The 14,351-nt window shown below is 37.3% G+C and overlaps 1 protein-coding gene across 1 annotated transcript; it reads left to right on the forward strand.

Annotated features, from left to right (window-relative positions):
* Positions 1-7,242: 7,242 nt before the first annotated feature.
* Positions 7,243-9,325, forward strand: tcf15 (transcription factor 15). The gene is made up of 2 exons (XM_014468744.2): positions 7,243-7,749; positions 9,005-9,325. The coding sequence occupies exons 1-2, from the start codon at positions 7,270-7,272 to the stop codon at positions 9,065-9,067; spliced, it is 543 nt and encodes a 180-aa protein (XP_014324230.1). The 5' UTR covers positions 7,243-7,269; the 3' UTR covers positions 9,068-9,325.
* The last annotated feature ends 5,026 nt before the right edge of the window (positions 9,326-14,351 follow it).

Below are 14,351 nucleotides of genomic sequence, written 5' to 3' on the forward strand. Positions count from 1 at the left end.
TAGTGTTTACCATGTGAGTATTTTCTCCACAGCTGCTTACCATGAAGTTTTCCCTTTAATATTAATCAATTAATCAATCATTGAAGTTTATTTGCATAGCACATTTTGGCAATAAGGCAGTTCAGAGTTCTTTAAAAAAGTCATAAAAACATCATAAAGTTACCAATTGTGAAACCAGCAACAAATTTACTTACTTTTTGTCGAGTGCCATCATCAAAATCATCAATACAAATCCAATAAGTTGGTCAAGCAGCTCTAAGAAGGTGGGGTTTTTAGCCTTGATTTAAAGGAAGTCAGTGTTTCCGCTGTTTTGCAGTTTTCTGGAAGTTTGTTCCAGATTTGTGGTGCTTAGAAGCTGAACACTGTTTCTTAAATGCTGATGTGTTTTTAAACTTTTCTACTCTATTAAAAGATTTATGTCGTTTTAGTCTCTTCATGCAGCCAAAAAGCATGGAGGGAGCCACAGATAAATAAAACTCAAAATTTGTGTCCGTTTAAATCTCAGATGGCTTTCAGTAGCTGGACTGCGCTCAAGAAATTAAAAGTGAACTTAGTTTGGACAGGAACTCGCCTCCCCAGTTTATTGTTGCCCTCTCATTGCGTTTGTCAACATTAAAAATGCAAGCTGAAAAATGATCTCCGGTTCGCCAGCTTGCACATTTGTTCCACTCTGGAGAGCGTTCCAGCCAAATCCTCCTGAGAGAGTTTTAACTTTAGGTGTTTGAGTGGCTGAGGATTTCTCACAGCTTCCTATCCGGAATTCCCTCAGCCTGCCGGTGGCAGCAGGCGTGTAATTTGTGCCAGATTTGCAATGCCGTTTCCACTGATCCTCTGACCTCACCGCACAGAGACACTGCAGTCCAACCTTTCTCTCTGTGTAGCTGTGTAAAAGTATACTTGGGATGAAATGGCAATAGGTTTTATTTGGCACACAGTCTTCAAACATAGGGCCGTGATTCAGCCGGCTTAAAAATTTACACGGAGATTTGCCCTGCCAAGGAACGTTTCCTGGGCAAAAAAAATGTATGGCCTCAACTAATGATTATTTTAGTTATTCTGATGATTAATTGATTAATCAAGTACAAAAATTCTGCAGATTGTGCATGTGAGCCTTTTAGTCCAATTTTAGGAATATGTTAAAAGATGCAAATAATTCAATTGTTTTAAAAAAAAAAAGAATATAAATATTTTATTTCCAAAAATGAAACGACATAGTGTTCTTTCTCATATGTAACAAAGGATGCAAATACTTCTAACATCAACATTTGAAAAGCTTTCTGCTCGACTGAACATCAATACGCTGTACGGCTGATCTGTTGGTTTATTTTTTGGATTAATTAATAATTGGATTACAAAAAATGATTCGTAGATTATGTTTTTTACAATTTGAACCAGCTGTAACTTGAGTTCTATAGAACATTTTTCCAGATGGGTTTTCATCTTACATGCAAAATGTGTAAATATTTTTTGTACAGTTTTGGATTAATTGCTGCTTTGACTTTCAGCAACTTGCCTTTTTTTTAGAGTCTGTATACTCTACACTGCAAAAACACAAAATCTTACTAGATATTTTTGGTTTAGTTTCTCATGCAAATATCTCAGTTCACTTGAAATCAAACAAAACTGATTTACAAGTAACTTTTCAGGAAGATTTAGTAGGTTGCTTTAAGGCAATTTATTAATATTAATGAAAAACCACTGGAACTACTTTATTATTAATATTAAGGAATAACTGACTTAAAACAAACTCCTTTATCATGCTGAAAAGTTACATGTAAGTTAGTTTTATTTTGTTTCAAATTTCTTAGTTTAGTTTCTCATGCAGATATACTATCTGGTAAGATTTTGTCTTTTGCAGTGTAGTTAACAATTATTTAATTGCTAAATTAGTTGTTAATTATTTCAGTTATTGATTAATCCAATGTTTAAATGCCTTAATTACTATAAACATAATGTAAGTTTGTCAAATGATATTACTGTATTGATCTAAATGAGTTAACAAAGCCCAAAACACGTCTTCTGTATTCTCACCTAAGAAGAAAACAAATCACCATCTTCTGACAAGTTGTTTTGAATCATCAAGAACGCTTAATGTTAATTAAGAAACTTTTAATGACTCTAAATGGGTAGATTTTAAAATCTCACAACTTTCTCGGAAGTAACATGAAAACACAGGTTGAAAAGACTCACTGAGACAAGTATATCTGAGAACCTTGACCTCTGGGTTCGCAGCCCACTGCCCTGCATGTTTCAGATGTTTCTCTGTTCATACAAACCTCACAGTTAGAAGAAGCCTGTTAATGTCCCGCTGATTTAAATCAGATGTTTTAGTATTTAAAAATGTGTGCAGAACTCAGAAGATTCACTAAATATTCTGTGTGCACTAAATATTCTGTGTGCATATATGCTAGAGCTGAAACGATTAATCTTCAAGTAATTTTCAACTAATTTAGTAATAAATTAAGCGTTAACTGGAGTATACAGACTCAGAAAAAGGCCATTTGTTTCTAGTTTCTAGTGCAAATATATCAGTACACTTGAAATAAGACAAAACTAACTTACGAGTGACTTTTCAGCAAGATATAGAGCTTGTTTTAAGTTAGTAATTCCTTAATATTGATTTTTTTTTTAAAGCACCAGTTCCACTGACAGATTATTTAACTTATAACAAAACATTTTTTTCCATGTTATAAGTGAAATAATTTGCCAGTGGAAGTAGAACCATTTCATCAATATTAAGGAGTTATTGACTTAAAATAAGCTCCTGTATCTTGCTGAAAAGTTACTTGTAAGTTAGTTTTGCCTTATTTGAAGTAACATAAGATATTTACACTAGAAAATAGATCAAAATAAGATTTTGTATTTTTCGCGGTGTGTGTAGAATAACCACATTAACATGATTGGCTTCATTGGAAGTGTCATGCTAAAAGAAAAAGAAAAGCTATTTGAGGATTTTTAACGAACGAAGACTACAAATTTGGCAAACTAAAGGCCTTCTGGGATGCGTCCCGTTTTAGGAGTTTTACTGTGAGATGATCGCAATGCAGCCCAAGACCTTCACTGGATCGTTTCTTTGATTAATTTCATTTGATTTATCAACATTTATGTCATTTAAATAAATAGGAAAATAAAATTGTTCATTGAAAAATACAGGTTTTTAAAAAAGTGAGTTTTATAGACAACTGTCTACAGAAGCTGTGAAGACTTTTTATCCAAGAAAAAATTGTATTGTGATACCAAAGTAACCAAAGAACCAATATTTATGGTATTATTTCATCACTGAATCAATGCACCTGCAGCCTGGGAAGGAAAATGTGCTTAAACAGTTTGCTGTGTCTTAAACAGAGCTGCTGTTTTCTCCCAAAGCTCAGAAATCCAACGACCCGGACCTCAGCGGGTGGCTAAACCAACATGCTTTCGCCTCATCAGGATTAACAGATCTCCGCAGTCCAGAAGGACCCAACAGCATTTCATGGCTCCATTTGGACGCTGCATGCATCCACAGCCTGCTATCCATTAAAGCCGCAGCAAGAGTTCATGATATGTGCAATTAGCTAAAGAGACGAGGCTTGCAGCATCATTTGCTGGCTAATAGTTTGGAGGATTTGTTGATATTTGTTGGGTTTAGTCACTGGATATTCTAACTGAAGACAAGAAAAAAACTACCTCAGATCTCCTACACCTTATCAATAATTTTCAAAAAGTAGATCATTTCAATTTTAAGAGAATCCTATATTGGTGTTTGTCCCCTGAAACAGTGGTTTGCTAATTGGTAAAGAAAGTTGGACGGAAAATGAGGGCAAGAAATGGAAAAATAATTTTTTTTAAATGGAATCCAATACATTTTTAAATCATACATTTAATTTTTTTTATAAATATAATCAGTTTTTGAAGGATTATCATGTGTTTATGTGGTAATATATTCAACACTAGATGAATGAAGTCAGAATAACCTGATAAGATATTAGGTTGGGCAGTAACTCGTTACATTTACTCAATTACATTTACTTGAATAATTTTATTTTGAAGTATTTTTACTCTATAAAATTTCTGGACTTTCTACCCAGTGAAAAACAAACATGTTTTAACCAAACATTCACCAGAGTCAGACACACACCTTCAGTTTTTATTAAAGTTTCATAAGTTTTTTATGGAAAGAATCTGATTTGAAAAACAATTATTTTGCCTGATTTTATTTATTTATTTGTTACTTACATAAATTATTGGTCCTTAAAACACAAGAATTTCCACTTAACTTTATATTTTATCTATCTTATAATGTAATTTTTAAACATTAAATGATTGATAAATTGATCAGTTACTCTGTACTTGAGTAGATTTTTTTTTACCAAATACTTGTTTTACTTTTACTTGAGTAATTTCTTGGATGGCTACTTTTTACTTTTACTTGAGTGAAAATATGTTGAAGTATTTCCACTCTTACTTGAGTACAACTAAAATCAGAAGGTATGAGGCAGCATTTATGCTAAATGAATGTAATAATTATTGAATAGTAAATAAAAGTGAGAAAAGAAATGTTAAATGTATAATTTCTTTACACATTTTGTGTCATTGCCAGAAGTTATTGTTGTTTGCGTGACTATGGCATGGAAAAGTTTGGGAAAACCTGCCCTAACAGATCCGTGTGCTCCTTCAGCTGGCAGTCAGGGCGTCTGATCTCTCACTGTTGATGCAGCTGAGGCACGTTGAAGTGTCTGAATTGGCTGCCAGCTTGAGTTTACGTGGCTTGGAGGGGCTAAATCATCCATTTGCCACCGCTTTGTTGTTTTGAACCCAGGGCAGCGAGCAAATAAATCCCTGTCATTCCAGGATCATCTGTTCATTGTTTATTTACTCACACTTAACTTTCTCCTGCTGTCTTGAAGCAGGAGGACGTCCCAGCAGGAGCCACTGCTCTAACAAGCTCGCTAGCTTTTTACAATAAATGCACAAATGTAATGTCTGTCCCCGAAGAGAGCATTTGCATTAAGGAACGTCTTACACTTTTTGTTTTACCAGCTAATAAAAGCAGATCTCGGCATGTGGCAGAGCAATAAACATATCAGGACAGAAAAATACACTGACTATAATTGGTCCCTAAATGCCTCTAAAAATACTCCAAACTTCCTAAAGTCCTGGCTAAGAATAATCGGTGCAACACTTAAAACCTTTGTTGTTGCACACAGTTACAGAAGTGATGCTTCAATGAATATACGGTGGTTTGCAAAAGTATTTGTAGCCCTATGTTTCACATTTTGCCACTTTGCAACCACAACTATAAATTTTAGTAGGATTTTATGTGATTAATCAGAATACATACCCAGCAGAAACTACAAAATCTTAAAGTATTTTTGGTCTAGTTTCTAATACACTTGAAACAAGACAACAAGTAACTTTTCAGCAAGATATATGAGCTTTTAAATAATTACTTAATATTGATTAAAATGTACAAGCTATAAGTGAAATAATCTGCCAGTGAAGCAAAATATTTTTCCCATATTATGAGTTAAAATGTCTTCCTCCACTGGCAGATTATTCCACTATTAGTTTTTACTTTTTCATCCATTCAATATGAAGAAATTATTGACTTATTGACCATCTGTGGTTGTGTCCAAATGTGACTCTGTGTAAAAAGTCACTTGATGTTTGTGGCACGGCTGACTATGAAATAAAAATAAAAGCAAAAAATAAAAAAGGCTAACACAAGAAAAATTCTTTGTTTTTTACTTAACATTTTCCATTTAAGAAGATATAAACTTGCAATAAAACATTTCATCTTAAAAATAATTACAAAAAGTATTCAGCGGCTTCAGCTCCAAATGCCAGAGCGCCGAAGTTGTAGCGCTCTTGATTTGATGTCAGTGCCCACAAAGTCATTCCAAGGACCACAAATTGCCCCCGAACCACACTTTGGACATCCCGGGTTTTAATGAACAGCAATGTTAATGTAGGTTTGCAGTTCCTCTTTCCTTTTCTGTATTTATGATAAGAATACCCACACACACTGTATTCACTAGTATAAAGGGAAGTGGTTGCACTTGGTTTTATTTAGGGTTATTACAGTAAAAGGGGGCTGGATATAACTGAACGCTTTCAGATAATTTTTGCAAAAATATTTCAAACCTGTTACCATTTTTATTCCATTTCTTAACGCACTACTTTGTGCCAATTTTGAATATAACGTGGCAAAAAGTGCAACTTTATTTTTACACTCTTAAAAGCCACTGGAATAATTTACAAATAATCATCCTAAATTCAAAAATAAATACTTCTATCTATTAATAAACAGCTCCACCTTTGACAAAGGAGAATATTTTCCTTGTATTTATCTGCTGTTTTCAAGATTTTCTTGAATTTTTACTTATTTTATTTTTATTTCTTATATTAAAGTCAGAGTTCTGATATTAACAGTCAGAACTCTGAGAAAAAAAGTCAGAATTATGAAGAAAAAAATCAAATTCTGAGAATAAAATTCAGAATTTTGAGATTAAAAGTTGGAATTCTGAGATTAAAAGTTGGAATTCTGCGATTAAAAGTTGGAATTCTGCGATTAAAAGTTGGAATTCTGAGATTAAATTTGGAATTTTGCGATTAAAAGTTGGAATTCTGAGATTAAAAGTTGGAATTCCGGGATCAAAGTGAGAATTCTGTGAAAAAAGTCAATATTATGAAGGGGGAAAAAAATTTGAATTGTGAGATTAAACTCAGAATTGTGACAAAAAATTCAGAATTCCTAGTTTAAAGTCAGAATTCCTGGATTAAAGTCAACATTTTGGGATTAAAGTCAGAATTATTTATTTTTCAGTGGCCCTAATCCTCTTTCGTACATGTGAAGGACTGATGGAAAAGATGTCAAGACGCATGACTAAAAATCAAGGTTATTCCACCAAATATTGATATTTTTCACTCTTCCTAATCTAAAACATCGTTGGTGTGAAAATGCTGCTGTCTTGTGTAGACCACTTGCCATTTTCTGCTACTAATAACTTGATATTTCATGTTAAAATAATACAAACTAAACATTTTGCATAGGACTAGAGTGAGCAGGCAGCTCCTCCCATCCAGCTATAAGAGCCCAGCTGACCTGCGGGTCCGTCCACCCTGAAGTAGGCCAGCTCAAGCTGCCTCATGAAGGCTTGGGCAGCTTTCTCACAAGCTTTGGTTCGAGGATCTCAGTCCCACATGGAAATGTAGACGCAGCTCGCCGGCCTGGTTTGTCTTCCGGAGCGACTCTGAAGCGGATTAAGGAGGCACTGGTAACTTTTAATCATGACTTTCGCCATGCTGCGGCCCGTGGCGACGCACTTGATCTACTCGGACTTCACGGTTACCAACTCCGAGGACGAAGAGAACCGCAGCGAGAGCGACGGCAGCTCGGAGCAGAGCTACTGCGGCTCCACGGAGAAACGGAGGCGCATCTCCCGCAAGCTGGAGGGCGACTCCGCGGTGGTGATGAAGCAGCGGAGCGCGGCCAACGCCAGGGAGAGGGGCCGGACCCAGAGCGTCAACACGGCGTTCACGGCCCTCCGGACTCTCATTCCCACCGAGCCGGTGGACAGGAAGCTCTCCAAGATCGAAACGCTCCGACTGGCGTCCAGCTACATCTCCCACCTGGCCAACGTGCTTCTGATCGGGGACGCCGGCGCAGAGGGACAGCCGTGCCTCGGAGCGGTCCATGCGCAGGGCGAGGGCGCGGGGAAGCAGCCGCGCACCATCTGCACCTTCTGCTTGAGCAACCAGAGGAAAGGGGTAAATATATTTATGCAACTACCTTTATATCTATTCTACATAAACATAGCACGAGAACATGATACATTCATGAGAACACTTGCAAATTTGAACGCTCTTAGTACAATCAGGGGTCATTTTAATTTTTTGCACTTTAAGCTGTTACTGCAAAGTCAAAACACACAATAATACAAAATAACATCAAACAAAACAAGAAATACCAAAACAAAACAAAAACTCGTAGAGTTCGAAAAATGTCCAAAACTCGTACGGATTGTTTTTGACGATATATATAAATTCATATTTCAATTCAGAACAGTTTTTTTCTCTTCTTCCACATACATTTGTTTTAAACTGTACAGAATCCACTAAATGCAGAACACACAGACACAACTTATTTCCCTTGACTGTGGGATTTGTAAATGCCCGCAATTGTCTTTTTTTCTTCTCTTTTTTTTAAAGTGACGTTTTCTCCTAACTTTATTGCACAGCCGCCATGCATTGACATTAAACGCTGTTCTTTTCTGTTCTGCGTGTTTCTCTTCTTACATAAAATTTTGTTGATGTTCAGCCAATTAAGAGCTGCACAGTAAAACTTTTTATGGATTTATTAATGTTGTTATACCAATCTGGCTTTTTCTTGCACACACCACTTCTTTCTTTCTTTCTTTCTTTCTTTCTTTCTTTCTTTCTTTCTTTCTTTCTTTCTTTCTTTCTTTCTTTCTTTCTTTCTTTCTTTCTTTCTTCTAATTTCTGATGGTTGACCAAATAATATTGGGATTCTTGGATATAACAGGTTGGAAAAATCTAATAATTTATGATTTCCTTCCTGATCTACAAAAATAAAATCAGCTGATTCCCATTCCTCTCTGATTTATTAGTGCATCTCCACTTTAACTTTTTTTTTTTATCACTCGTTGATGACATTAAGCAACGCATTCTTTCTGTTTTAGTGTGACATATTTCTCTTGTGGCTGTGAGTGTCTTGCTACTCTTTGAATCGCCCCTCAGGGATGAATAAACTGATTTGAATTGAACTGAAATGAATTGAATCCTGGACACCTTTTAATGCACCACACATGCTTCAAGCTAGCTGAAACATTCCTCAAACAGATGGCTGTATGTTTTTAATTTTCATATGGTGTGACAGACGACACTTAAAATTGCAAAGTTGTAAAAAGAACAGTGTTTGGGGAGGAGAGTAATCTGGTGCAGATTTATTCAGTATTGCTTTTTTTTTTTATCACTAAAGCATTTTTCCTTCTTTCTTTTTCAGATTAAAGATGGGAAAGACTGTTTGAAAATGCGAGGACTCGGTCCGCTGCGAGTGAGGCGCTGACCGGATGGATCGTTTGCAACCTGAAAACCCTCAAGACTTTCTCAGGGAAAGAGCTGAAACTGGTGCAACAAAGAGCGCTCGCTCTCACGTACCTGTACACACATGCTGGATTAAAAGGTGGCACCAAAGAAGAGACTATTTATACTTGACTGAGACCTCCGAGACTGTAAGACGTTCAAACATGCAGTGCATTTGTTTGAATCTCAATGGTCTTGTCTTTTTTTTTTTTATTTGGAAGATGGTTTAAATAAAATATATTTTATCAAAATGAAAGGCATTTTTACAATCTCATTTGGTGACAATGGATGTGTCACAATCTAAGGTTAGTGCAAAACAAAAAATTTTAAGACTCCCAGTTGCCATTTTGGATGAATATGAAATGTTTCCTGCATCTCCCAAACCTTCGTGTCTCCATGGTTTCATCCAGCATGTTGTTGAGAAACTTACAGCAAAAAGTTCAGCGTCTCTAGTGTCACTCCCCCCTTCAAATCTCACCATGCAGTGTTTTTTTGAAGTCTGTTTCCGATTAGTCAAGGCAAATAGTAGCCCACACTCTGCTCTGAGCCCCAACACAGCTGTTGGTGTGTCAGAGGGATAAATCACCGCCGTGGGCCCACTGGACAAGACGAGATGGGGTGAGAGGTGAAAGGTCGCAGCTCTGAAGTGAAGTGAAATGTAATGATGGCAAATGACGCAGTTAGACTTGTCCCTTTTTCATCTTTTCTTGTTAGTGGTTTAGTTCACGTTGTCATAATGTTTTCACACCTGATAGTCCGGAGGACTCGGTTCGATTTGGGGCCAAAATTGCAAAGTTAGTTATACTTTCAGCTGCAGTTTGCTTTCTCACTGCACTGTGTCAAACAAACCAAACCCTTTGAAGAACCTGTTCCCCTCCTCACCTGTGGTGGCGCTGCACCAAAAACCACTGAAGGAAAAGACATGAAAACCTCAGAGGAAGACATTGAGCGCAACTTCCTCCGTCACAAAATGTAAACAAAAATGGAGTATCATCAGATTTTAGTGGCTTTACAAATTCTTGTGCTGTGGGTAAAAAAATCGCTGGCACTAGTCTTGCTTGTTTGTTTTGGTTGTATTTACCCAGAATGCCCTGCACTGGAGTCCACTTCCTGCTTTTGGAGCTTCACTTGGCGTTCACATGTGCATTTGAACCGTGCCAGAATTCACTTTAATCGAAGGGAGACCTACATTTTCAGATGATGTTCGCTTTTTTAATCCACCTTCACACCAGTGGTGGGAAGATTGATCCATAATATTGAAAATATTGATACCAGGTCGGTATCAGTATTGGGTTAAAAGATCAATAGATCTTTTTCAGATTCAGTCTTGAAATTTTATTTTACTTTTGCGTCAAAAAGAGATTTTGTTTTGCTCTTTAATTTTTTTGCATTTTGTTTATTTAGGAAAAATGCACACAGATCATATTAGAATGGAATATACTTTATTGATCCCTCGGGAGAAATTGATTAATAGTTGACAAGCTACTCTATCTAAGGTGTTAAATATTAAATATAACTCTAAGAGATCAAGTTTATAAAGGCCTAAGATTGATGTAGGTAATTCAATATGAATATAAATAGATAACAAGCATGCACATGCAAATATGTTAATCTAAAAAATAATTATTAGAATAATTAAAGTACTTTCTAGACACTTATAAGCTTTATCCAAATTGTGTTCTAATTTGGGTAAAACAAAAAGAATTAAAGGAAAACGGGTCACAAAGAGGCTGATTCCTAATCCTCTCTGATTGGTGCTTCTCTACTTTAACTTTTTTTAAATCACTGTTTGTGGTATTAAATAATGGAGTGTTTTTGTTTTAGTGTGACATATTATAGCTGTGAGAGTGTTGCTACTTATGACCAAAAGGTCATAAATTTTATAATATATCAAACTTAAATAAAAAGTATTGGTGATACAGGCCTTGTATTTACTTAGTATCAGATCGATACCAAAACATGCAGTTTTGCACACATGTAATTCACACCTCTCCGAATGAACCGGACTTTCTAGACAAACAAACTAGAGTTTGATTGAAGTGGACTAAACAGGCTTCCTTAGATTCCCCACAGATCCACGTCAATAATAACTTTCACTTGAAGGCAGCGGAAGCAGCCCGGTCTCTTTGGGCTTCTTTCTGCTCTATGTCTTGCAGCCGAGCCAGAGTTCCTGTCTGGCATCAATTACCGTGAATCTGCAGGTTTGGAGGAGGCAGGCTCCCCGGTGACTCCCGAGGCCGACTGGAAAGGTAATTTTCAAGCAGGTAAAGGTGCAGGCTTCCTTCCGTCTCCGTGTCCAACCCGTCCCCGTCGGGATGAGTCAAATTCGTCCTCCATGTTCGGAGGCCGAGGCCTCCCTAAATGGCTCCCTGAGGCTCCCCCAGGCAGGAAGATGTCACGTAGGCAGAGGAAGGGGGGAAACGCCGCACAGCCGGCCTCTCGGAGGAACTCTCTGTGCGGTGGGCTTTGGGTCATCGCCAGTCCTGACATCATCCGGCGCTGGGACCCAGATGTACGGCTCTCTGGTGCAGAACAAACCCAACGGTGAAATCTGAAAGATATTTTTCTCTTCTTTTTTTTTTTCAAACAAGTTGGCAGGTATGAAATTGATGTGCAGAAGACAAGAGTCAGAGCAAAGAGAGAAAGACAGCAGACATGATCAGTTTGGGTCTGTTTAACATGTCCGAGGGCCCAGCGGACCCGTCTGGGAAATCAAGTTTACCTCATCGCTTTGCTGAGTTTCTTGTCTTTTCTTAAGCCTCCAGAACAGATTTGCTCCTGTTGTTGGAAAGATTTCTGCAGATTTGAAATCTATCTTAAAGCTTTTGTGACCTGGCGGTTTGTGCTGAAAAACTGAATATTTGGGGTTTTAAAGCAGCTGCACAAGGCAACAGGAGGAAACCATCGACTATTTCTTCATTTTCACATTTCTGGCTTACGTGTTTTAGAGAATTCATTTTATAAATGCAGAGATAAATCTTACCAAAACTTTAAAAGATTAACGAACAACTGAGTGAAATTTTCTGGATTTCGGTTTAAGCTGAATATTTTTAATCACTTTTCACCTAAAAAAAAGTTTAAAAAATTAAAAATTATATAAGAATATGGCTTTTATCTAATACATTTAGATATAAAAGGGTTAAAACACAGTTCAAACAAACAAAAAACGAAACATTACCTACCAGTTTAAAGAGAATAATCCATATACAACGCAAATAATAGCAACTTGAAAGGAAAACTGTCAAGAATCAAGGATAACTCATCAATCAGTGTCATCATCAATTGTAATTGTGCACAAAAGTCACGTTTCTGTACATATTTTGATTTTAAATTAAAAATTCAATACTTTTTTAATCAAGAAATCCCTCCGACCTTTGGGAAATATGACAGTATCATTTGTTTTGTTGTATTTCCTGCAGCGTTTTGGACTGGCTGATTGCTGCAGGCAGCTGGGTTTGTACGTTAGCAGACTATACATAACAGATTACACAAGCATAAACTACACATAGTCAAAACACATAAAAATATACAAGTTTATTAGCATAGCATGATTCAGCAACAAGGCAACTGAAAGTGCTTGAATTGATAAAATCATAATGATTACAAAACATTTCAGAATATGTATAATGTAATGTTAAAAGCAACATTACTCCTGAATTTATTTGATTTAGGCCAATATATAAAATGTAAGCTGAGAAAATGCCAGAACAAAGCAGATTAGCATGAAAACTGTCAGAATTTAGACAGTTTTAAATTCTAGATTCTTAATCTAGAATTTAGACTAGATTAAGATTAAAATCTTAATCTAGTGTTGGTTTATTAAATCAAATGATAAAATAAATCAAAGTTTTTGAGTTGAGAGTTTTATTACTTCAAGTCAAACAAACAAGCTGGACATATTTTACAAAAGAAGTAAAATTAGCTCCTAAAACATGTATGATTATTCAAATTCACATTTTTAACTTGTCAAAGCATCTCTGTATTTTCACTGACACCATGTGATTATTTTTTAATTTTTTTCTAACTGTTCTGCCTCGAAGCGAATGCGAGAACGCAGCGCGGTGTTCGTGTTTCTGGAGACATATGCTGAGAAGCCTGTTTTGTCATGCTAATGCACGGAACAGGAAGCGGTTGTATTTCATTTAGGAAGGACGGTTTGATGAATCGTGTTGAGCAACGGCTGCTTGCAAACACCTTTACAGATGAATCACAAATCACAGCTGAGACAGCTCAGAGCCGTCCTGCTCAAGTCGGGGGGGAAAGAAAAAAAAAGAGAAGAAAAAGTAGATGAACCAGAAACGGGAAGGATGTAAAGCGTTTTTTCAGCATCATCTGGGAACGCTGTCCTGATTCCCAGATGGGTGTTTTCCTCATTTTGTACGCTTGCCAAAGAGGTCTTGTTAGGCAAACTGTGCACATGGTAATATTTTAATATGCTCTCGGAGTCCATTTCAGCGTGAGATATGGATGGTGTTGTGTCATTTTGAGGCTCAGACACCTCCCTTCCTATTTCACTGGACACGGACGCTTTTCCACGCGGAGGAGGAAGTCTGTCTGTCTGCCGAACCGTCAGCTGAGCTTCTGTGGGGGAGAAAAGCCGTCCGAGAAGCCAGTTGCGTCTGCTCAGACATGCAAGAACAATTGTTTTCATGTGCCAGAAAGTTTGGCAAGGCCTTCAGACAGAGGGAGGATGATTGAGGGCTGCAGAGAGAATAGAGCGGGTGGGTGGAGGGAGCTGGTCTGAGGAAATCCCAGAGAAGAAATTAGGGAACAATACAGATCCTGGTAACGCTGCTGTGTTCTGCTGCTGGCTCGGCCAATCAACCCCCAGCAGTAAGCGGCCTGCCAAAGCCCAGAGGCTGAGGTGAGAATCCTGCAGCACATTAGAGAGGAGTTTTCTTTTTTTCTTCTTCTTCTGCTTCCTTGAATAAACAATTGAACTGGCATCGTGATGCAGCTCCGTGGGCTCAGCTCTCTCTCAAACACAGAAATCATCCGAGGCTGATAGAGCCGTAATCAGCATAACAAAACATGATCCAGATCAAACGGAAGGAAAAACATCATATTCAGAGTGGAGAAGCGTACCCTCCCTGCTGCATGCGTAAAGGGTCATTGTTATGGAAGTGCATGTGAAAAGAAAAATATTATGATTTATGTGTTCGCAGCACATGGGGCTGAAGAAACAGGCTGCAAACACAATGTTGACATAGTAACGCCTCATAAAGCTCATGTGGTGAAACACCCTGAGTTACCTTCGCCTGCATGGA

The sequence above is a fragment of the Xiphophorus maculatus genome, chromosome 1 (genome assembly GCF_002775205.1).
Source record: "Xiphophorus maculatus strain JP 163 A chromosome 1, X_maculatus-5.0-male, whole genome shotgun sequence".
In the NCBI taxonomy this organism is placed as follows: Eukaryota; Metazoa; Chordata; class Actinopteri; order Cyprinodontiformes; family Poeciliidae; genus Xiphophorus; species Xiphophorus maculatus.